The sequence below is a fragment of the Falco naumanni genome, chromosome 6, assembly GCF_017639655.2.
Source record: "Falco naumanni isolate bFalNau1 chromosome 6, bFalNau1.pat, whole genome shotgun sequence".
Lineage (NCBI taxonomy): Eukaryota > Metazoa > Chordata > Aves > Falconiformes > Falconidae > Falco > Falco naumanni.
Window position 1 is genome coordinate 22,898,826 of NC_054059.1, and position 26,120 is coordinate 22,924,945.

At 38.7% G+C, this 26,120-nt stretch overlaps 1 protein-coding gene across 1 annotated transcript in view; it reads left to right on the plus strand.

Moving 5' to 3' along the window:
• ERICH1 (glutamate rich 1) overlaps positions 1-26,120 on the plus strand; it is a 76,428-nt gene that overhangs the window by 43,523 nt on the left and 6,785 nt on the right. Inside the window, exon 4 of the mRNA XM_040598397.1 lies at positions 24,959-25,336. Coding sequence (XP_040454331.1) covers positions 24,959-25,336 — 378 coding nt within the window. The remainder of the gene's footprint in view (positions 1-24,958; positions 25,337-26,120) is intronic.

Genomic DNA, 26,120 nt, shown 5'->3' on the forward strand with positions numbered 1-26,120 from the left:
GTCACTTTTGTAGCTCTTTTATGTATCTCCCCATTCACAACATCCTTGTAAGAATACAAACTCCAGTACTTCCTGTAGTATTTGTGGTTTCAACAAAGCCATGTGTTGAAATAAGTCTTTGTAATTCTGCCCACTACTCTTGGATTTTTTGTATGTCAAAAAATTGCATCAATCTTTTTCTGCCGCAGCATTCCACCAAGAACTCCTGTTATTTGATACGTTGATACCTTAGCCATTGCCAGAAGTCAGTCTGTTGAAAAATGTTTTCTGTTAAACAACTGCATTTGATCATGTTTAAAATTTGTCTGGTTTGTTTGATTTTTGGTTTGTTGTTTCTGTTTTTGGTTGTTGGGTTTTGAGTTCTTTGGGGTTTTTTTTAGAACTAGATTACCAAGTAGTACTTATGTATAACTTCCCTGTTTTCAGTCTTTTTTAATATCAACAATAATTCTATTATTAAGCACTGATGAAAAAGCCAAGTAGCTGCAAGCTTTCTGCCAGTACCTACAGAAGTAGGCTTTTTTATATTTTGTCATCTCAAACCATATCTCGGAATCTCAGTGCTAAGAGTTCATAGGCTCTATGTGTTGCAAGAAAAGGGTATCCAAAGCTGTAAGTATTTTTATTTTCTCTGTATGTTAACTCATGTCTTACGTTTGCCATCCTGGAGTCATACCACATGACTTCAGCATGTCCTGGCATCACAGTTTCAACATCCCAAGTACAACAGATTGCCCAGAATTCTTTACCATTGAAGAAAGTAATACTGTATCAAAGGTTTACATATGTTTTCAAATTAATTAGAAGAAGTATTGGAGAAAGAAAAGAAATTTTGCATTAAAAAATACTTATGTTTGTAACTCCACGTCAGTTTGTTCATGCATACTGTTACCTCAATGATGTTACTATATATTGTGTGCATAATACTACTTAACTATAAATCAAAATGTTTAACAGTACTCAATGACTAACAGGCTATTACCTATTTTAAGTAAAAGATAGATTTCTGTTCAGGAAAGAACTCAACATGAAATAAACTGGACTTCCCTTGAAGACTAAGGAATTTAAGCACACGTACAATTGCTTTTCTGAGTCTGGTATCTGAGAGAGAGCTAAGGAAAAAAACCAAACCCCTGTGAATCAGATTGTCTTGTAGTATGTTCTGTCAGCTGCTCCTGCATCGACTGTTCAGAATCCTGTGGCCACTTGCTGTGTTCTGAATATTCAGAGCTTTTAACAAGACAAACAGAGGGAACTGTGGCAATTTGGGGATAAGGATTCTGCGTTTGAAAAATTGCATTGCAAAAGAAGTAATAAAATCCTTTCCAGTTTTACTCCACTAAAAACAAAAATCAATCAATATACCTATCAAAGAATGCTTACATATAAAACTCGTATCTAATTTAGGACTTCTTTCATTACTCTGGCATACTTAATGATGCTAAAAGATAGTCTTTGAATAATGAGATGCTAAAGTCCATCTCTTAACTTAGTACAATAAGTCTGTGTTTTGCAACACAGGTGCACCACATCATATTTCAAATGATAGCATGAATAAGTTAATGTGATTGATATGCAGATATCCAGACTTTTCTTACAACTTGCTGAAAAAAAGGCATTTTTTCTGTCCCACTTTCAACTACTTCCAAAAAAAACTATTGCTGTAAGGTTTGTTTCTCTTTTCTCCTTTCCTCTTGTAGTAAGGGTGGTACGGACTTGCAAACTTATTTATAGAAGAGTTACTACCTTTTGAAAAGTGATTTTCAGTAATTCAGCAAGGAATAAGCAGTGATTATATGACGTTTCTGACCCTTGTATTTTTAATGGTTAGGTTAAGTCCTTTTTAATTTCTATTAATGAATTCTCCTAATTATCTTCAGGTGTTCTAGTTGTATTTCTCTGCCAGTTTGGATGTCACTGTTTATTATTAAAGCAGTATCTTTGTACATGAGTAAATTATAGATGATAGCATTCTGTAATTTAACTCTGTTCTTGCAGAAATTAATGTATGACTCCCAGTTTGTGAATGGCAGATTTTCTTGAGTTCCCAATGGCTTCAGGCATTTCCATGTGTATTGTCATCCTTGGAAAGCAAGCTGTAGCAACAATGACATCTCTGGTAAGGATGTTAACATAAGTGTTTCCGTAATGTTGCTGGTGTTTATAGATTAATCAATAACTTGGAAGGGGAGATGTCTGTGAGGTTAAGCAACTTTCTCCTCTACAGCCAGTTTCTTCTTCAGTTTAAGTGTACTTGACATGGTGTGTGACAGATGCCACAAACAAGTAGAAACGTTGGACACCTGTGGCTGAAGAGTCCTGTATGTCAGATGTTTTCTCCTTGAATATCCTTTCTGCAGACCTTGTATTTGTTATAGATAAAATGACATTCCTAAAGATAATATCACCACAGGTTTCTTTCTGAAATTGAGTAAGATTAAATAAGCATTTTTGTTTTCAGAGTTCAGATAAAGTATTTAATCATTTTTTATCTCAGGCTTAATTTAAAAGAAAAGAAGTTAGATCTAGTAGTGCTCATATTTATACTGACACTGTTATCAGTTGAATTACATCACAACAATTAAACTGCAAGATTGAGAAAGACCTAAGTCAACTTCCGTAATTTAATACTGCTTTGGAAAATTTTAAAATCCTGTTCTGTTGGAACAGGACACTTTTTTTTTAAAGTGACACCTGATTCAAGCGTCATCCAGAATTCTAGTCATGTGTTTAACTTTTATCATACTGACTTCCAAGGAATTAAATGTATGCTTAAAAGGAGATGCCTGCTGATGCGCCATGCTGCAAAAGCTAGCTAACCACTGTGATCACTTCTCTTTGGGAATCTATCTTTAGTATACTACATGTAATACAGATTATAAACATTTGGGTAGGTGTAGCTTGCACAGTCACTTACAGAAAAAGTTTCCAGACTACTGGTTTCCTGTAGCAGTCCTATGAGCAATTTCAGCGATCTCAGTCAGCCAGCTGGAATCTAGTAATCCCCTCTTGATTTCACAACAATTCTGAGCCTCCTGAAAGTGAGTATGAAATTCACCAAGAAATTCACTGCTGCCCATAGAAGGTTTTTAAATACAGGATTGGGCTATCAATTGAAACTGTAGGTGTGAATGGCTAGTTTAGGTTTATATAGAGTGTAGAAACCAGTCATTTCTAACTACAACTGTCTGTAACTGTTTACATTTTCTAAATACCAATAGATCCACAAGCATATAGGACTGTTACAGAACTAATGCATCATGGTATGGGTTAGGAGTTTTTTGAAGTCACTGAACTCTTCAGTATTTCTTGTGTGATAGTATCTAACATAAAGACATTGGTAGATATCCATTTAAAAATAAAATACCACACACAACACACACACTCCTTCCTGCCCCCCCACACACACATATACCCACCTCCCCCACCCCCCAAAAAACTCTAGAAAATTACTTTGGAAGTAGAATGGCAAAGCATTCTGCCCCAGATTTTTAGTCCAAATTTGTGTGTGGTGTTAGGAAAGGCTGTAAATGCTACAGAAGTTGTAAGGAAAAAAGTAAAATTTATAGTAATGTATCCATTGGTAATGCTTTACTTTAGCCATGTCTGCGTATTAATCATTTATTAACGATCTTTATCTTTCTATAACTGTAAATAAGTACACTTATAGATACTGTAAGTATTAGTTAACTTTCTGCATGCTTTTGAGAAAGCTTTGAATACTTGAATAACAAAAATGTACCTTTGAAATGAGATCTCATTTCTCTGTTTTCTGCACTACAGGAACACAATGTACCCCTGCCTAATCCTGGTTTGTGCCTTCACATTTTAACAAAGAGAACACTCAGTTGTAACCCAGAGGGCAGTTGTGTGCTTAAGCATAGTAAGAACTTGCCAAGAAGTGCATTCATTTTTAATTAGACATCTTTACTCTAGCAGTTACCTTTGCTTTCTGTAGTGGTTCTTGTCCTTCCATCTGTTTGTTTTCTTACTCCTCCATGATAACAATCAGTGTCTCAGACAGAATCTCCTCTTGTTTACATGTCCATAAGTCTGAAAATAATTCTGTTAAGTAGGTTCTGCTAGTCAGGTAGCAGTATGTGAAGCAGGAGAGAGAACTGCGGCTTTTATCTCTGTGGCATGTTTATTCTTGCTTTTTGTTTTATTTTGAATTACAATGATGACAAACACTTTGGTTGAACACTCCCTCCTCTAATACATGAGCCTCACAGAATGAAGAGGCAGTGTGACCTTCTATTTTCTCCTCTTTCCTGACTGCATCCCTTTAACTTCCCGTATAATTTTTCTGTTCTTGTCCCCCCACCCGCTGAGTCACTTCTCCCCTCTCAGCTGGAGCATGCTCCCCCTTTCTCCTTCCTTGCAGCTGTATTGCAGGCTTACTGTCGTCATAGTGACAGTAGGCAATTGATGGGAAGGGAAAAGAAATAGGGAACAGCACCAAAAAACACTTTAGATCCTAGCAAAAAGCCGGTGCTGTTGTAATTGCAGCCTCACTTGAGCAGACACCCAACACTCTGGAAATCGGACACTGCCTCACTAACTTTCACCATCTTATTTCATAACAAAATCATGATCAAGACCTAAGCTTTTGCACTTAAGAGCATCAGGGTAAAGTCGATGGGTGCTGGATTAAGGGGAAAAGAATGTCAGTTAAAAAAAAAAAAAGCTGTTCAGGTGCTTCATTCTGTATCTCAGTGCATCACCTGTAAAAGCGGGAGGTTCCGTTGTTTTGTAGATTTTGGAGAGGCTTCTGATTGTTGTTAATATACATGATAATTCCCTTTCAGCTATCGGTTGCGTAGTTGGTTGCATGTAAAATTATAACCTCCACTGCTTTGCTATTGCCTATGAACCTGTTAGCATTGAACCAAAGCAATGTGTTGCTGTCATACATGTCAAGACCCAAATATCCATTGACTGACAACACACTTGGGAATACTTCATATAAGAATGTGACCCTGGCTCATCCTTAACACTGTTAGGGCTCATGTTGCTCTTTCTCTCTAATGAGACTTGTTTCAATGCAGTATTTTCAATTCTCACATTCAATATAAACATAGGGAGCAGGGGAAGAGGAAAGCTGTCTGAATGCAGAATTTCTGTCGTTATATATTACTGTGCTGTTTAAATACTCTAGACGCTGTGAAAACACAATAGAAAGCTCATTTCTAACATGAAGGAGCTTACAATCAGTATGGCTGAGTGGACAGGTGTGTGAGTAGTAGTAACCGTGTCTTTTCTTAAATAGTTTTATCTATGAAAAATGCTGCTGCCTTGTATTACATGTCAGAATCGGGCCTACCCAATCATTTGATTTTATTGTTACTCTGTTATAGCAGCTGTTGTAATTTATGGGAGTTTGTGGCCTTACAGCCACATATTGATATAGCTTCCAGTAGACTGTCTCCAGTCTCCACTTGGGAAATTTCTTGATCTCATATCCTTTGCCTTTTGGTTACTGCCCTCTGCACAATTTATAGGTAGCAGTCTTTTAAAGTACTGAGCAACCCTCTGTGCAACTGTAGCCTGTGCCAAGGAAGCTTTGAAAATCGTCCTTCATCCATCTCCCTTTCCAATATCTGCTACATAATTTTGTTTGTTAGTTTCACCATCTTCCGTCCATTTTATACTTGAAAGTGGAAATTGGTTCATTGTTGGAGTACGCCCCGTTAGTAATTTGAACTCTATCAGAGCCTTCTGTAAAGTAGACTAACAGGGAGAAAGGGAGTCACTTCACTGTAGAATTGTGATAGCTCAGTATTAGAGCATTTGCGTTACACATGCCATGCATCAGCCTCCCTCAGCCTCTCTCTTCTCAGCGATCTGTGGAGGGCTGAAGAAAATGGATGTTGCTACAGCAAAAGACAGAAATACCAGTGCACACAAATTTATTGTTGTAATCTAGCCAAAATGTGCTACGGGCAATGTAAGAGTTGCTTTGAACAGCATGTTCTGGCTGACCAAAGCCACTGCAGTTTTTTCTTATTTCTACCAAAGCTGTGTATTCTTTCGCTGCATCTATGTACCATTAGTTTCATTTCCTGCCTCCTTTGGCAATACGCATCTGCACAAGTAGGCATTATGGCAAATACACAATCTCTCCTGAAAAAAGCAAATTAATTCAACAGCTGCATTTCTGATTCACAGTACTAGATGATTTGTATCTGTCCGATGACGGCTCCACCTGACAAACCCCTCTGTGTGAAATCTGAGTGTTCTCAGACTCAGCTGGTATAACCAGCACAGCCATGCTGACGTGAATGGATCTGCCAGTTTACAGTAGCTGAGCACCTAGCTCTCTACAACTGTAGAGACCTTCACTGACCTGTGGGCTGCTGCCAACAGCTGACACTTTCCTCCTTTTCTTGATGCAGATATTTTAAACAATAGTCTTGAGCCTCCCATCTTGGCCAGGCTGGTGTAATGACAGGTGAAGTTTTGTGCGAATTCATACCGGTTCTGCCTGCTTCTGTACCTTTCCATAAGTATAGCGTTGCCTTACTTTCTCAGAGCTCTTTTATTTCTGGGTGGGTTGATGATATTTGGTAAGGACTTCCGTGTATCTTACCCTACATCTTGCAGCTGGGGGAGTAGGAGAGAACTCAGAATCAGTTTTACAAAACTATTTTTGCTTTGCTAGGCTAATGATACCAGTTTTTCACCGATCTCATTTAATAACCATGAATGAAAGATTTCTTAAGCTGCCTTTTTACAAGGGATTATTTATTAGCTGAATTCATAAATGTTAGGAATACTGAGGGAATGCAACGTAAGCCTAATTCACAGATAATTCCAACTTTAAGGTGTGTAGACCGGGATGACATATACCATATAACCTAAAATCCTGACTGCTAGAAACAAATTCTGCCAATTCAAATTTGTTCAGTACATTAGTCTCAGTGGGTGATGTGGTGGTGGCGTTTTTGGAACCAGGACCAAAATGTGAGTGTAGTGCTGAACTGGTTATCAGCGTTAGCCACAAAATAAATTCATTCTGTTTCTTTACTTTTCACTGGTAAAGAGAAATTGCACTGTCACAATGCCAGATATAATATAAGATAAAAACTTCATTTTGGTAGCTTGAATAATGGACTAGTCAGGTGCAAAAATCTTAAGTATAATGGAACTGTAAGGGTTGCAGCACCTTAAAGAGAACCTAACAAACACTTAATAAAAAAGGATGCATCCTTAACACACAATGAGTTTAAATTGTTTTGTGCTTCTGTCTTAAATCCAACTTAGGTACTTTCTTATCTGAATGGCTTAGGTTTGCAGTGTGTTCACAGACTGTTTCATTCTGTTTACATTTTTAGTATGCGCTGAACTCCATTAGTGTATCAATATTGCTGGAGTATTTACAAATGGAAACATTGTTTCTCAGTCTGGACAAATACAGAGCTCTATTTTTTCGATCATTGTCTTTCTAAATATGAGGAGTTAGAAGCTAATACTCTTTTTTTTTACAAGTGGGTTTTGTTGTTTGTTTTTTTTTTTTTAAATGAGTGCTTTATTATCCTAATTATAAAATGACATGCAAGATATAATTTCTAAAAATGATAAAGGCATGCAGCTGTTTAGTTGACAGGAAGATTATTTGGTGTGAAATTTTATGAAAAGTGACCAATATTAAATATAGAAATTATATCTAGCTATTCAGCTAGCTTTCTTAGAGGAAGCAGCAAGTAAAGTGAAAATGTCTCAAGAAGTTCTTAGTTTTCAAGTGTAGCTCCTATTCTTTTCCAGCCTTCATTCAATCTACTAAAAAGCTTTAGTTCTTTTATACTTAACTAATAAATTTAGGTTAGTTGTCCGTTAGCTTTTAAATCTGTTATTTGTCTTTTTTCCATCTTGGCTATTCCCTTGCATCTTTATATCTCTGCCCATCATCTATACCGATGCTGATATGGTGAGTTCAAACATCTTTGGGTGCTGTTCTAATAAGCAACTGTGGTGGGTTTAAAGACAAGATGGCTTTATTAAGAGTCATTCCTTAGAGAACTTGACTTTACTGAATGCTCAGATCAATACACTTTTCATATCACAAGCTGTGTAAAATAGTAAAGATTCTGCTGTGGAAGCCCAAACATATAAAGACACGAGCAAAAATACACATACGGGAATGTGGTTGAAATTCAGAGTGTGTTGATAGACCAGCATAGGGAGGCAGCAGCTGCTGCAGGCTCCAGGGCTGATTTGCAGGTCTGTAACACTTCATACCCTGAACTGCTGCAACAGACAAAATTTGTGCAAGGACCTGATTTTATTCCATCTCTTCACTGAAGCATATAAGAATACCCTACTAACCTGCTCATATAACTAGAAGAGTGAGACATTAGTGATATTGTAACAAGTGTTGATAATAAAGTCTAGCTAGGATCAGACTTACAGTATGGAGGAACCTGTCTCTTTTTATGTGACCACAGAAGGAGAAGTGAATATTACAGTAGCTTATACGTCTTTCTTAAATACCTTAGCTGAACTGTAGCATTTTTACCAAAAAGAACATAGTATCCATCCTTCCCGTTCTTCTGCCAGAGAAAAAGATTGATTGATTCTTTGTTCAGTGCTTCTTTATTTGGTATGTAGGTGAACGCTGTAGAGGACAGGAATATTAATTTGTGCTTGCTACAGCTTCTTAAGAAATGGAAATACATAGCCGTAGGATAAATGGGAAGACTTAAAGTAATAAAATAGTGATACAATTCTTCTGCTTTCATCTCAGGATCCAGGTTTAATCTTGTTGCCTTTTGCAAGCTTTACTCCTGAAAAAAATGCCAGATGTTCTTGGAGTCTTCTTTGTAGCACTTGCCAATAGAATTCTCACATATACCTCCATTGCTAACTCACTGTCTCTTGGGCTTTTTGTGTTTATTTTGGGCTTCGCCCCCCCCCCCCCCCCCCCCCCCCCCCCCCAACATGTTTTCCAATGCCTCTTGTGTTTTTTTCTGTTCTGTAGTGATTTTTTAACTACGTTTGCCTATGATTGTTTTAAGGCATGTAGTTGCCTGGTGAAGTAAGTACTCATAGTCAATTCTGAAATGCTGCTCAGCTGAACTTTGGTACTATAATTTTGAATATATTGTTGATGGGTGGACCCTTTAATGTTAAGTATTATACAGCTTTGGATGGAGATTTTCTTTAAAAGGGAAGAATAATATATCAAGGAAGAATGAAAGACGATGAAATACAGTATGCAGTGTTTCCTTACTTCATATGTATTACATACATATGTATGTATGTGTTTCTAATTTCCAACATTGTAAGATATTTTAGTGATTGCATGGCATTTAGATGTAACTAATGTCAGAAATTACTTTTCCCATGAAAAAGATTCCATTACAGTATTTTCTTTGAATGTATCTAGAAATCATAATGGTATACAGCATCCACTAATAATCAGCAATGTTTGCATTTGAAAATAAACATCACACTGTTTAGGGCAAAACCGTGTATATTTGCATAGAGCACTTCAGCAAAAGCTTCAGAGAGGGTGTTATAACTTGCAAATATGCAGAAAAATATCTAGGTAAAAATGCAATGGTTGAATTACTTGAATGTGTTCTGTAGTGATCATCTACAGTTCTTTTCCTTTTTGCTCTGTAACTCTGGCATTTTTATTAAGTACATTGTTGGTTAAATATATGTGTTAAATTGAAATGCCTCTAGCAGTTAGATTACAAGCTGTATAAACTTCCATTATGCATTATATATCAGTTAGTTCAAATGTATTTACAAGGTCTTTACACTTCCCTTTTCTATACCTTCTCTTGTAATGGCAGTAATTCCATACACTTAAACTTGCTTGCAGTGAAATGCTATTTTAAAAGCTAAGTAAATGGAAAGCCCTGAATTACTTTGTGCTGCTTGCAGTCTATTTTTTGGTGAAATTCTGCCAGCTTTTTGTGTCACTGTACGTGTTAATACGGTGGAAGCTCTTTCCACCTGCTGTAATATAAGGTAATGGCAGAAGTGAATCTTGTGGGAAGTCCTGGTTAGTGTTTATCAGAGGGTGAGTGAGTAGTAAAATTTAGGCTGCAGTCTCCCTTGGTGGTGTTCAGCTGGGGAAGTAGCCAACATAATAGACTCAGGCACCTGCTATCTCCATCCAGATGGCCCCCAGTCCTGCTTTCACAGAGGTCAGTGCTCTGGCCCTTATCTCCAGGGGACCTAAAGCCATTGGTGCAGTTTGTTTTTAGTGTCACTTACTGCAACATTTTTATAAACTCTTTAGTGTTCCAGAATAAAAAGTCCTGTGAACATAGAAGCTGACTACCAAAGTCAATTGGTCAATTCTTTGAGAAGACAGAAACCTGTACAGTGTTGCCTCTTGTCCAGCTTGAGTAAGATAACTTTTATGAGGGGGGAAGGAGGAGGACTTAACAACCATTGCTTGTGGTAACTTCAAACTCAGCATTCCAGTGAAACCTTACAAAACCTGGTTTTGCTAATGAGATGTGCAGGTAGCTTATAACCTTACTACAGATTTCCTGGAGTTTGTTTTTGGTTTAAATAAGTTAATTGTGTTGACTTTCTGTCCTACTTTCTCTTTGCTGTTCATCAGTGTAGAAGAAAATGACCCACTTTCTCATGGTTTTGCATCTCTTTTAGTTGTTCTTCAGAAATAATTGAAACAGAGCTGAGCTGTGCATAAACCCCTGTATATCTTACAGGACCTGTATAAAACATAGTATATTGGGTTCGGCTTTTTTAGTTTGGTTGTGTTTTGGTTTGTTGGTTTTTTTCTTTTTAAAAACACTTTTTCATAAAGTAAACAGTAATCCAGGAGTCTTTATACAAAAAAGTAAAACCTTACTTTCTAAGAAAGCAATTTTCATCTCCTATATCCCCACAGAAAGTGTTCAAGTAGATACATATGCGATAATTTTTCATGTGTTTCACAAGTAGCATGTGATACAGCCATTAAAGTAATGATAGTTTAGTGTAAAAGCACATGGATAGTGTGTACAGATACAAACAGCAACAATAATGTAAAATATATAATTATTACAGAAGCACACAGATCTTTTTAAATTTATGATCCCTACTTAGCCAGCCTGCATTGTCTAATCAGCTGTGTAAAAATTTGTGTGTTCTCAAGGTGAAAAAGAAAAGGCCAAATGAAGTGATAGTCTTTAATTCAAGAAAGCATTTGTATTGGTAATGAGATTATTTTTTTTCACCAGGCTTGCATTTGTTAAAGTTCAGAAAACTGTTAGTGCCTAAGCAAATTAAAATTTTTTTCTCAGACCTGTTCCTTGCGTCTGAATCCAGCATCTTCACTTAATGCAATGGGCATAATAATGTCGGGGACAACCTTGTAACTGAAGCCTACAAGCGGGCTCCCTTTTGTTCTATACAAGTGAAATGAAGAAACAGTTTCTACATTTTCTTGTTTAAGCAAAGTTCTGTGTAACACATCTCATCAGGGTCTGAGCCTTAAATATTCCTTAAGCGTTGGAAACTTTGGTATAGTAACTATCTTGGGGAAAAATCAGGTATCACTTGGCTGCCCTGAGTATCAGGGGAAGCCATTTCTGCAGCTTAAGCATAGGAAGCCTGAGTACCCCTTTAACAACAAGCATGAGTCAGGTGAGAGACACCAGAAGCAAAGTCTTTGGCGGGGGCGGGGGGGGGGTGGGGGGGGTGGTATATCACTTGACTGTTCTCCAGCTTTTGAAAACATAGATGATTTCCAATGCAGAGGACATATCCTGTATCAAGTAATGTGATTTTGTAACCTTGTCACTACTACAAAAGAACAGTGTGATTGACTTCAAGCTAAGTAGCTTCCTGGACTTGTACTAAAGGTTTAGCAAAGTTCTGCGTATCTTACTATTGGAATGATGCTGAGATACTCCAATTCTAGAAAATGGAAGCAGTATGGTTTTCACTCTAAACTGGAAAGAATAATATCAAATTAAAAATGTAAAAGGAAGCAACAATTTTGCACCCCGTGATAAATTACTTCAGGTGGAACCAAACTAGGGGGATGTAAGGGGGAATTTTTGAAGGGGATTTTGTTTGTGTGCACTTGTTAAAGTTTCTGATCTATAGCCTGAAAATGTAATCGCATCTCTTCATCACTAAAATCTAGTTGATAATTTTTTCCTGAACTGTAGCAATGTTAGAGGCATTGCACAAATACTGACAGCATAAGTAAAGGAACTTTTATTGACTAGCTGAAAAGGCATCCTGAAAACTGTAATGATAGGAGTATGAAAAGATGAGCAGAACAGTTCTGCTCAAGTATTTTTTCTTGCTGTCCCAATCATGTGTAAGCCGTCCTGATATTTATTATTAATTACGACTTAAAAGTTAGGAAGAGCAAAACAAAGCCCGAAAGGACTGAAGGAATGGTGAAATACACTGTGGTGTCAGCTTCATCAGGATTAAGTGGTCATTCAGTTATACCTCTGTTCTCCTTTTTTCAGGTTGGAAGTGGTCAATTTGACACTGTCTCCAATAACACCCTCATACATAAACACAGGCAGTGTGGGTGAGATGGGTGGGCAGGGGGGTGGGCTGAGAACCGGCTGAGTGGCAGAGCTCAGGGGGCTGTGATCATTCACGCAGAGTCTCACTGGAGGCCTGTAGCTCGCGGCGTTCCCAGGGGTCAGTACAGGTTCCAGTCTTGTTCAACTTGTTCATCAATTCCATGGATGAAGGGACAGTGTCCCCTCAGCACGTTTGCTGGTGACACAGCACTGGGAGGAGTGGCTGAGACCCCAGCAGGCTGCGCTGCCATTCAGCGAGACCTGGGCAGGCTGGGGAGCTGGGCGGAGAGGGACCTCATGGAGTTCAGCAAAGGCAAGTGGAGGGTCCTGCCCCTGGGCAGGAATAACCCCCCGCACCAGTACAGGCTGGGGCTGGCCTGCTGGGAGGCAGCTCTGCGGGGAAGGGCCTGGGAGCTCTGGTGGGCAGCGAGGTGCCCATGGGCCAGCAGTGTGCCCTGGTGGCCAAGAAGGCCAGTGGGACCCTGGGGTGCATCAGGAGGATCATGGCCAGCAGGTGGAGGGAGGTGATCCTGCCCCTCTGCTCTGCCCTGGTGAGGCTGCATCTGGGGTGCTGTGTCCAGTGCTGGGCTCCCCAGTTCTAGAGAGACTGGGAACTGCTGGAGAGGACCCAGTGGAGGGCTACCAAGGTGGTGAGGGGACTGGAGCATCTCCCTTGTGAGGGAAGGCTGAGCGAGCTGGGCCTGTTTAGCCTGGGGAAGACTGAGAGGGGATCTTGCCAATGTCTTGGCGAGTGCCAAGAGGATGGGGCCGGGCTCTTTTCAGTGGTGCCCAGTGACAGGACAAGGGGCAATGGGCACAAACTGCAACACAGGGAGTTCCACCTGAATATGAGGAAGAACTTCTTTCCTTTGAGGGTGGCAGAGCCCTGGCACAGGCTGCCCAGAGGGGCTGTGGAGTCTCCTTCTCTGGGGACATTCGAAACCTGCCTGGGCACAATCCTGTGCAACCTGCTCTGGGTGACCCTGCTTTAGCAGGGGTTGGACTAGACGATCTCCAGAGGTGCCTTCCAACCCCAGCCATTCTGTGATTCTGTGGATTTAAAATTTAAGACAGATGAAGCTTTTTTTTCTGAAGCTTTGTCCTCTCTAAGTCCAAAAAGTCTTCAAGACTAACTTCTTAGTCACTGGAACATGTACTGATAGTCTCCAGTACAGCTTCAGGTGCTTACAACAAATCAGAGCCTGTCCCCAGGTTATATTCAGTGATACAGAAGTACAGTAGCCTCTTGTGTCAGAGCTGCCAAATGACTTGTGTCACAATTTCTTTGCCCATGTCTGTTGTCTGTATTGTGGAAGAAATACAAATGAAATATCAATAAGTGGTAGAGAGGGACTTGTTCGACCCAGATTTATTCTTAGTTTCTTCTTACAGATTTCTTGCCTGCTGATGGATATTTCATTTAAGTAGAACATCCTGCCTAAAAGTCAGCAATATAGGTTAAAGTCAGATGCTTGTGGTGGGATAAGTTCTCATTGGGATAACCCTTTTATTCCTTCCTGAAGCAATGGCATTTAATGCTCATAAGGGAATTTATTTTCCAGTGGGATTAATGGTAGTATACATCAGCCAGTTCACGAAAGCATGGGAGAGATTCAGTTAGTACAGTTGTGCTGATTTTGGCTGAGGTATAGGTAATTTTCATCATGGTTACTAGCATGGGGTAGGTTTTGGATTTGTGCTGGAAACAGTGTTGATAATGCAGGGATGTGTTCGTTACTGCTGAGCAGCGCTTGCACAGAGCCAAGGCCTTTGTTGCTTCTCACTCACCCCACCAGCCAGCGGGCTGGGGGTGCACAAGGAGCTGGGAGGGGGCACAGCCGGGACAGCCAACCCCAACTGACTCCAGGGATATCCCAGACCATATGGCGTCATGCTCAGCATATAGATCTGGGGGAAGGAGGAAGGGGGAGAACATTCAGAGTGATGGTGTTTGTCTTCCCAAGTAACGGTTAGGTGTGATGCAGCCCTGCTTCCCTGGGGATGGCTGAACACCTGCCTGCTGATGGGAAGTGGTGAATGAATCCCTTGTTCTGCTTTGCTTGCACATACAGGTTTTGTTTTACCTATTAAATTGTCTTTATCTCAACTCTCTAATTTTCTCACTTTTACACTTCCAATTCTCTCTCCCATCCCACCAGAGGGGAGCGAGTGAGCAGCTATGTGAGGCTTAATTGCTGGTTGGGGTTAAACCGTGACAGTACTGAGCATCTAACTACACAGATAAATATATCAAAAAAGGGTAAGAAAAATTATGCATATCCATAGCATATTACATGTATTCTGTGAATTCTATCTATTAATAATTAAAGTTCCATGAAGTGATAAAGAAAAAGTAAACTTTCAGTTCATAGAGGTGTCAGCCAGTGCACCAAGTGAAGAAAAAAAAAAAAAAAAAGCAATGCCATCACCACTAAGCTGGATTGGGGTGGCAGTATGCGATGGAAAAGAATGTATTTGCTAGCAGATGACAGATTTTAAAATTTGTATGAACTATAATGTCAAGTGTAGACAGATGAACACGTTTCCCTTTGTCATAGCAGGGTTATTTCATAAATCAAGTCATATAACTGAAGAATGGTAAGGAAGTCTCATTTTCAAGCAAAGATACTATGCTTCAGTGAGGTGCAGAGCACCTTCAAACTTCCAACAAACTAAATGGGAACTAAAAAGTACCTGACACTTTACTAACCTGAACAGACAAGTCATTGTGCTCAGATTGCCATTTGAAGTGCTTTGCTTTTGGGAAGCAGAACAAGAAATCCTGGAAATTGCAAAGATTGAGTGAGCCATGTTATCCCAGTAGTATTTCACTGTGCCTAGTACTAGGTGATTTAATAGTATAAAGCAGGTGATGTACAGTGGGATCAATACCTGGGAAAATACAGTATGCATAGTACATGATCTCTTGTTGAGAACATGTGACAACATTATTTCAGTCACTTCCCAAACATTTATTTGTGTAACAGATGGTATCAGTTTTTTCTGGTTTGTTGGGGTTTTTTTTCAATTTATTATGACTAATCACATGTTTATGTCATTTATCATGTTTCATTCTTTGGAAAACTGTAACTGCCCACTAGAGAAGCCAGGAAGGAGTCTGTGGGAGATGAGCAGACATTTGCTGAGAGAGAATAACTTCCTAGATTGTAAAGCACAGACAGGTTGCAGAGTAATGATGGTGACCAAGTAATAAGCTCTGTGTATACCAGAGACCAGACATCTGCTGAGAACAGTGGGAACCCAGGCTTCAGAGGGACTTCCTCTAGAGACCCAAAAGGGACTGTGCACACTTTTCTGCAGCTCTGGAAGTTGCTGATGTGTTGGACTCAGAGCAAGCCTGAGCAAAGAGGATTCATTTACCAGGATGCAGTAGGCAAGGTGAAGATACAGTTATGTAATGTTTTGGTTTGGTTTTCCTCATTTTGAGTTTTCTCCCAAAAAAATCACCTGTTCTAGTATATGTTCTAATAAAACGTAGCTTTCCTATTTGAAAGCCATTTTGGAGTGTTCACTGCGGAAAAAAGCTTTGAGCACTCTGTCCTCACAGCTATGGCCAGGGCAGAGCCCCATTGCAACACAGCATGCAGTAAAGAACAAACCTACATCACTGGAAAGACTGTAGCACCAGATTCCCAGCTATTACAAACCGGCAGATTACCAGTTTACACAGCTGCTCAGGATCTTCCCTATGGTGTTTCATTTTTACAGCATACTTGTCTATATGTTTATATGTATATTTAGCTTAGCATAGAGCTCTGTCACTAAGAAGTGACTTACATTAATGTTTACAACTGTTCGTTAAAATGTAATTAATTTAGAATGTGTTTAATAAAAATAAGTTGAAGCCAGATCCTAAAACATCCCAGATTTTACAAAGCTGCTTAGAAACTATGTTATTAAATTCAAATCAGACTTAAGATCCAAAGATAAATGGATAAATTAAGTAGTTTAAAATAAAACACTTGGAAGGTTTGCGTTCTTTCAGACTTTCCTTTTCCAGAGTGTCTTGAAATAGGATTTACTGAAAAAAGTGTAATAAATTGTAGTTGTGGCAGCTTTCATATGTGGCTTAAATGTGATTGGTTATTGGATGCTGTGTAAAAAGTTACAAGATGCCGTGCAGTATTGCAAAAATTCAATTGAGGTATCATATTTAAATATTTGATAACTGAAATTGATAAATTGGGGCTGGTTTTTTTGCTGACTACCTGCATTTTGCTGTATCAGAGCCTGTGTGCTTTTAGATAGCTCTTCTGTACAAGATTGTACTTTCAGTTTAGATCTGCTCTTTGATACTGTTTTATCACAGGTGAAAACTAGATACCAGTTTTCTATTAGGTTGCTTATCATTTAATAGTTTTTGGTCCTGTAGTCTGAGTGACTTCTTATACTTCACACTATTTTAGCTGGTATATTTGTAAAGAACATTTTAAAAGCTGAACGGAATTTTGAGATGGCAGCTCTTCTTATCATTTGTGGTGTTGTTCTGAGCAAAGAAAGAGCTTTGGATTCTTTAAATTAAGCGTTGGTTGAAAACTAGCTCTGGGGGAAAAAACAGACTTTAAAAAAGAAACTCTGAATGTGTGTTTGTGTCCTGTGTAGTTAAAAGGAAGAACACATTTTTTAAAAGTCTAAATGTGATATCAAAAGTTTAAAATGTTTCCAGTTATAAATGTTAGAAATCTCTCCCTCTGATCATGGTGATGCTTTCTGTTCAAATACAAAGATGCAATCTTATTAGCAGAGACTAAGAAGGTTTCTGTATTTAGTAGCAATTAGTCTTTGTGGCTGCTAAACTGTAGAAACTCCCATCAGCAGCTTTAGGATCCTTGGGTGTTTTTTATTTAGTTGCCTTCAAAACAGTTCCTGATTGTCACTGAATCTCTGTTCTTATTTCATGTCTGTGATTATGCTTGGCTCTGTGATTTTCTTTTTACATTCCTCACTGAGTCAATATAATAATTCTCAGATTTTTTTCAGAAGCAGCACTGAGCCCATTTAGGAAGTGCTGCATGATGCCTCTATGCAATGGAAACTGACTCGGATTGTTTGTGCATCACCCCAAAAAAAGCAAAAATGAATGAGTATTATGAGCTTGAACTGTAAACAAATATAATGAGAAAGATCAATAAAAGGTCAAAATATTCGGTTTTGTTTAAAAAATAAGTAATTGGACAGTACAGAATTTGTATTAGAAAAGCTGCTATTTAAGAAAACTTAGGGGCTTCAGCAAACACAGGTTTTTGTATAAAATAGCAAGAGGCCCGAAACATCATTGTCAAAATTAATTTACTCATCGGAATAGTTTCTGATATCTCCTGAATGCCTTAAATCAACATGTGTGTGGACTGTGTGTACATACCAAAAAGCAAAGCAAGCTTAGAGTGATTCATCATATACCCAGCTGGGATTGTGAATACTCATTGCTGTGCGCTGAGAGATCAGAGCAGCAGCAGAGAGGGTACTAAAGGGATCTTCAGTTTCTCCCTGGAACTGATGCATCAGCATGTTGTGAAAAGTCTCAATTTTTATACCCAGTGAATAACCAAGGCATTGGTTGGTGGGGCTGTGAGAGGAAACGTGACTCTTGACATTGTCCTAGGTGGAATTTGGTTCACAAGAGGCACGTTGCAACAGCAACGGTTAGGTTCAACATCTTACTTGAAACAACAAGAAAAAAAAAAATCCAAAATCCACAGCAGTTGTGATCCACTTCAAGAAAGGGCACTACACAAAAACAAAGATACTTGCTAAAAAGAACCTAAAAAAGGTCAGCTAAGAGAAGAAAGTTGGACCAGGGGATGTGGAAGCTACGTAAGGACACCATATGTGATATTCAAGGCCAGCGCCCACCACCTGTCATGAAAGGCTTGAGAAAAAGCAAAAGGAAGAGAGCAGAGCTAGACAACAGCGTAAAGGAAGTTGTTAGAAAGAAGTAGGTGTCCTTTTAAAACCTGAATTCACACCCAAGTTATGTTTTTAAACAGATCTAAATATAATAACATGGTAAGACAGGCTAAGGACTATTTGAGCAAATGGTACAAAAAATTAAAACCGGTAATAGGTTTTACTTCTGATGCATCAGGAGCAATGTGCCTGCTAGTCTCTTGAGCCAATTATCATGGTGTAGAAGGAGTACTGAGAAGGCTTGTTTCAGTGAAGTTAAAGAAATTCTTTGCTTTGATATTATATGTGGGGAAAAAACTATGGAGAATCCCATGTTGGAACACTCTTTCTTGGGCTTTCTCAAAGGATATGTGAAACTGTAGTTATTTAATAGTCATGCAACAGAACAGTGATAAAATAAAATCACCAGTACCAGATTTTATTTACCTAAATTTTCTGAAAGAATTCAAGGAAGAAAATTGCCTACATTACTGACAGTGATGCATAACCACTTGCTTTTCAAATTGCTTTGTTATCAGAGACTTTGAGGCTGAATAGTGAGAGTCCAGTTGTTTTTTAACAGGTCTTAAATCATCTAGGGAACTGCAAGCCTGTAATCCTGGTGTTTGCCGTAGGAAGTTTAGCACAATTTATAATGCAAAATAAGATTTGCAGGTGCCTGAAAGCCTGTGATCAGCATGGGAAGGATCGACATGCGGTTTACAAAGAGAAAATCTACACATTATCTTGGAATTCTTTGAAAAGCCAGGAAATCTGTGGATAAGCTACAACTAATGTGGTTTCCTTGAATTTTTACAAGAATGTTTATAAAGCCCCTCACCAATGGGGGCACATAAACATTTAGCATTAAAGACTTGCAGACTGTGATATCTGCCTTTACTTATTATTGTCATTACTCTTAATCGGATTTGCTTTAAATCCAAGAGGTAGTACTCAGTTGTGGTATGCAGCATATATGCAACATTTGCCAGTTTTATATGAATTCTTCATCTGTAAATATAAAAACATGAATGAACAAACAAAAGACAGTCCCTATCCTAAATTCCAGTCTTTCGCACTTTTCTCCAACATTAAAAGTGTTGTAGATTACTAAAACCTTCACAGCGTTTTGTTTTTTTTTTCCCGGAGTTCAAATGATGATCTAAAACAATTACCAAAAAGTGTGTAAAAAAATATTAATGGCTTCTTGTGATCCTGAGATCTTTTCAGTATTGCTTGTTTTCTAATGAACCATTACTTTTTATTGCATTTGTTAACCACAGCTTTTCACTCTTGGCCAAATTGTAGCTGCTGATATCTTAATTGGCACTAAAAATAACATTATTTTTTTCTCTTGCAAGATCCTAAACCAAAATTAAATTCCTCTGCACTGACTGCTCGGTATACCATGGAAAATCCATCCAATTTATTAGGGAGAAGAAGAGTTTAAACTGGATGAAAAACCGGGAGAGGCCCATGTCTGGTTTCTTTTGAGCAAAATCAAAAAATTACCATGAACAACATCCAGAAAGCCTGCTATGGGACTTGGTCATTGAGCAGGAGAGCCAGCTGCTGTACTTCAGTCATGATGAGCACGTTATAGAGGAGATTCTAAAGCTTGAAGGATATTCTTTGACTATCTTTTCCTCAATCTGCTTTATCTCTCTCTTTTTTTCTAATGTGCTGTTTGAAAGGTTTGTTCTAATAGTATTTAGGGACCCGATTTTTAAAAATCCCTAGTATCATCTGCTGCTTCTCAGATACGGGAAAGCCAAACTGCAGTTTGGCATGCTGTGGAACTTTGTATACCTTACTTGCAGACACCTAATAAATAGCCTCCCATTTTTCATTGTCTTGTATGATGCTTTCCCTGAATGTTTCCATCAGCCATTGTGTGAAGGAGCTGAAATAATAAAGATAAACTTGAGCTCATCTTTTCAATCACAGAATTCCCAGCAATGTCTTCAGGCTGATGGATAGTTTGCTTAGGCTAACAGCAACAGCTGACTGTTCCTCCCATGTAAAGCATTGTATTTAATCTCTGTGTCTCTAGCTGCTGTGATAATGAACACAAAATAACTTACTAATATAGTATAAGTTAATAAATGAAAGTCAGCTTATTTGGAGCCTTGATGTATATCATTATTTTTATCATTTTCTGGTTTTCCTTGAAGATACAAACTGGATGGGCTGACTTTTCATTATCAAAATTAAATAAGCAGTATCCGTAAACTGAGTCCTCCGTTCCATTTTAAGTCTGTTTTTGACATTTTTCTGCCTCTGTTCTGTTAAGAAGACATGTAGTTTGTGTGCAGAAAACTTTAATGTTTCAGGCTGGATTAGATAGGCTGTTAGAAGATGACTCTTTTGGTGCTGACTTTCCTTTTCAGGCTACTCATTCCCACTTCCATATCATTCTGTCGGTCATGCTAGTGTGACTGTGCAGCTGCATGGTAAACTGCATCAGGAAGGTAATCTAGACTAAAAATTACCCGGGGGGGGGGGGGGGGGGGAGCACAAAAAAAACCCCAAACCAAACTAAAAAAAAAAACCAAACAAACAAAGAAAACAGTTATTTTTAACTCTGAACAGTTCCTGAGGAGTGTAAGGCTGAAAGAAATCCTTATAAATTTATGACCACGACTGGAAAATGTATATGGGTATTCTGTCTGGAAGCCAACTTTGCTCAGTCTGAGAGGGCACCAAGTCCAGACTAAACGGGTTGAAGACAGCTGCTTCTGCATAATTAGATTATGTGATAAATTAAGCTACTTGTGGAGCACAGATGAGTCTCAGGAGGGAGAGAGGTGACAGGCCATTACGGAACAGAAGGAGAAGAATCATCAACTCTTGTGGAATTAGGACAAGCTGTAGCAGCAGTTGTGGCTAAAGTTATTGTTGTCTAAAAGTTCATATTCCTATTGATGTTGCTTGAGTATATATTCAATACCTTACTAAGATTGCTTGTGTAGTATTCCCTGCATTTGTTTTAATTATGCTGCTTTGACATAAGAAACCTCTTCAGTCAGTGGGAAAAATTACTGAAACCAAGTTCATATCTATTGAAATGTTATCAGACCTGCCTACTGGTTTGAAATGTAGAGGATCAGTGAAAAGTTGGGTGGTTTGGTTTTTTGTAACAGTGGGGTTTGTTAATTAGTAAAAATCAATCTGATGAGCAAACTCATGTTAACACCTTCCCCCATACTGTAAATTTTTGTAAAAGAGACCAATTCTTCTTATTTGTTGAAAGCATCTTGTCCAAATTTATTGTCTGTATTTCCTTTGTGGTTAACAGAAGGGATGAAAGAGGAAGACCTTCAGGGTGCATTTCTGTCCCAGCTGGTTTAGGGTGAGGTAAATTGCTTTTTGAAGATGATAGTGTCTCTTGATTTATCAGAGGGAGTGCAGATCTAAGTACGCTCTTAAGTATTTTCTTTTCAGACAGCCAAAGTTGTGGGAGTTGAATCCCACTGAACATTTCATTTAAGATCATTGTGTGGGCTGTGACCTAAACATGGTTTAAATTTCTTGTATAACTCTTACTTATATTTTAGCATAGCTGTTATAATCAGCTAGCTTGACTGACTATACAAACAACCGGTTCTTGAATCCCATTGAACTCTTGGCTCCTGTGCATACCACACACATGTGAATTCAATAAGCTAACTGTGCTGTTTGTAAAACAGGTATTTACTTTCTTCTAATTCCTTGTGAAACTGCTCGGTTTAATTAGATGTCACCTTGTTCTTGCATCAGGAGGCAGAAACAGGGCCCAATTTTTTATTCTTTCTTTCAACACAAATCATACAAATCTTTTTTGAGTTTCTCTGGTGCCTTCTGTGAGAGTCCTCCTCTTGTTGGCAAAAGTCTTACTGTGATGGGATTATGCGAAGAAACAGCATTACAAGCTTGTAGAGTGCAACAGATTTGTATAATAGCTTTGGAATATTTTTCCTGTTGTTTTCCATCCTCTCTCATGTATGCAAACAAGGTGTTTGCTGTTTTGATAACTGATACCCACTGAGCAAATGTTTTCATTGAGCTTTCCCTACTGATGCATAGGTTTGGCTTTTGTTTTGTTTTTCCCCAGCTGATAACAGTTCACTCTAACCCTAGTAGTGAGTTGTTCAAATTAATCCCTTTTGTGTGCATTGCTCTGCATTTGTCAACATCTGATTTCATCTGTTCTTGATGTTGAATCACTAGTACTTCCCATTCATGGAGCAGTAGATACTAAAAAGATATTAAAATGTGGGGCAAAGAATGACAAAAGCTGCTAGAAGACTTGCAGTTTAACTCCTCAACAGAATGAGGTCAAGTCTTGTGTTTGATTTGTTTTCTGTGTTGGAGGAAACTCAGCACAGTTCTGATTTCCTTTCATTCAGGTGTTTATCTTAATTACATACACATAGGAAGACTACATTCATTCTGCCTTGACAGTGTTACCCTGGTCTCTTCAGACCTCCTGCTATCTTGAGCTACCAAAGATAAGGAAACTTCTGGATTTGACTCAAAAAATCTTAAGACCTGTTCTGCCTTCTGCACCATTTTTTCAAGTGGCTTCAAACTTGGCTGCACAACATGCTGCAATTTTGCTGAGATTTAGTGATTCTTAAATGCTCAAAGGGCATGTTGGGCCATTTGCTGAGAGCACAGAACAGAGTAGCTTTATTAGCAAACACTGTGGTTCAGGTTAACAGAGGGGCGAGAAATTTTACAGAACAATGTATCTATGTTTACAGTGAAATTCACCTATTAGAACACAAATACAGCCATGAAAATCCAAATTAGAACTTAAGATGAAACATTGATGTTTTGTTTATAGCATCTTTCACCATTCATATCTGCCTTCAGTTTTGATATTTTATTCCTACAGAATGACACAGACGTTATTTTTCCCACATCCCATATGTCCAAATCATGTATAAAGATACTTAGCTCAAATACCATGTGTGCAGAACATTCCGCACTGTGGGTACGAGGTGATGTTTGGTGTGTCTTTAACATGCTGTGGTGTTCAGTTACAATACAGCAAATTTATTTTTATGCAACCTTCTTCATAGAAAGTATGGAAAATTGCTTTGCAGTGAGTCATCCGTCAGCTAAAGAACTAGAAGTCTTGTAGTGGTATTTAAAGAGAGAAAGTGGCTCAGAGCTAACAGAGTTCAAGACAGAAAAAGAAACGGCAATGAAAGAAAGGGCCTCCAACCATGGAGAAAATAGACGTGAAGACTGGTAGGGGGAGGAGTGATGAGAAGGCCAAACAAGCTGAGAATGAGAGGCAGTTCAGGAGACTATGCAAGTAATTCTTGTTGGGCTTCAGGTGTCTCTCCTGCATTGCACCAGCATTAGCCAAGCAAAGATTCTTTAACCCTAAGGGAATGGTGTAAAACCAGACAAATAAGAGCACTGGGCTCAGTGCACTGTGAGGAGGTTAGAAACATGCAGGTAGAGGTTGCGGGAAGGATAAATGGCTTAACTTTAAGGAGCAAGACATTAGAAGAACAGGGTAGTCTGCACTCCGTGATGTTTAAACATGTGAGGATTTTGTTAGGCTATGAAAGAGGGAATTTCCGTTAATTAGACAGGAATTACTATAGTCACGAATATGGACTTCAGCAGCAGTGCAGTCAAAGGGAAGATGGATTCTAGCAGTCTGCCCTTGCTAGTGCCAGGAGGGCTTGCGCTCACAAGTGAGTGTGTAGGAGGGGCAGTCAGTTCAGGGTCAGAGGTGACTGCAGAACTCTGACTTTCTGTACAGGGATAAGATTTGAGTAAAGAAGCCTGAAAGCTGTTTTGGAGAGCAAGAGGAACTACTTTCCCATGACATTTGAGCCTTTTGAAGAATCAGCTAGGAAGTAAATTATAATGTAGTAAGGAAACAACAGAACTAAGACAGGCTGTTAAAGAGATCAGAGATTACTTGCCAAGGTCACTGATGCCTTTCATGCTTTCCCCATAAAGTTGATGTCCAAAGCAGTGAGATTTCCCAGAGGAGGAGGATGTTTAAGGAGGAAAAAGTGGAAGAATCAGAAACTGGTGTTTTTAAAGCACAGCACTATTGTGAAGGGATATAAACACTATTATCTTTTATTGTGACTTACGTGCATTCTTCAATTCTTGATAAAGTCTGCCAACTGGTGGTGTCGGGCTCTTGGGGAAGCTTTCCCATCCCATCTCCCCCAGCCTGCACTTACTGTTTTTTGCCCTGGCAATTCTTTTGACCTCACTCCCTGTATAGAACCATACTATCTGTCTTAAGAAAGTAAATGTGATGCAAAGTATGTGGCACGAAGGAAAGTACAGTCTTTATTGAAAGCAGAAGGGAAAAGAACTTGTCATCTTACTCAATGCATTCAGAAAACTTGGCTTTGACATTGTAGTACTGAATAGCATTCAAAACATAAAAGTAAGGTTAGAGCCACTCAGACATCCCAGAATTTGAAGGGAGTAATATTTCATTGTATGCAGTCCCAAAATGCTTATTACAGATCCTCTTATTTACAACTATCATGTCTCTTTTGAATCTGCAGAGGAGGAATATCAAGGACAAACCAAGAGAAAGCGCATTCGCAGGAAGAAACAAAAGAGCAGTTTGCAAAACTGTAATAATTTACATGGAGAACAAACAGAATCTGGAATGCAAGAGACTCTTGTTCAAGATAATTTACAGCTGCATCAGATAGACAGTCCCAAAATAAGCAAAAACAAGAAGAGGAAAATGAAAAAGAAACGACAGAAAGAAAAAATGAGAGCAGCTGGCTTGATATCAAAAACTACCGGTGTGGATTTTACGTATCAGCCTGACAAAAACAACAGAGAAGAAGCAGCAGGCTTAAAAGACACAGATGAAAAGGCAGATAGCATTCTGGACTTCCTGCAGGCAACACAAAAAATTTATTTTGCTGACAGTATGTACCACTCTTTGTCCTTTCTTTTCATTAGTATTACCACGTAGGGGAAAATAGATGTACACATTATTGCTGTAGAATGGGTCAAATCTACTGGACAAGTGTCACTTTTGAACTCAATGAGACACACAAGCACTTTAGTATTTGTCCTGATTTCTGGTATATGCACGTATAGGTAAGAATCCACATCAATATAAAAAACTGTGATCCCAATCTCTTTTTTTCTCTGTCTTTGAAAATATAAATAATATTCCTTTCTCCTTTTTAGAACATTCCAATGCACTCGGGGTAAATGTAGTGGTTTAAATGGATCAAATTCTTTCCTCTGCAAGCAAACATCCAGAAGGATTACTTGCTTTCAGAGACCTTCAAATGAGGGCAATGATTGCTGTCCTGAACTACTTTCATGCTTACTATCTCTGAACCAACCCACTTTTCAGAAAGTTCTTCTTCCCGGGAGGAGATTTATTTGTAATATGTAAGGAAATCTAGACAGACAGCATCCAGTAGGAAAGGGGAAGATACTGTTGGCACCGGGAAAGTGTATTGGCATAAAGCACTTGTGAACAAGGTGCATGTGAACTGATGCTCAATATGCATTTCATAGCAATTTGAAAAGGACTGCATGGTTGTTATCGCTAATGGCCTACTGAATGCTTACCTGGCCACTAAAATCAGATAAATTCCTACTGTTTGTTTCTTATGTGGACTTCCTAAAACGCTGCTTGTATGGTGCTTGCATCATAAAAGCCTTTCAGAGATAATGAAGTTTTAATGGTAAGTA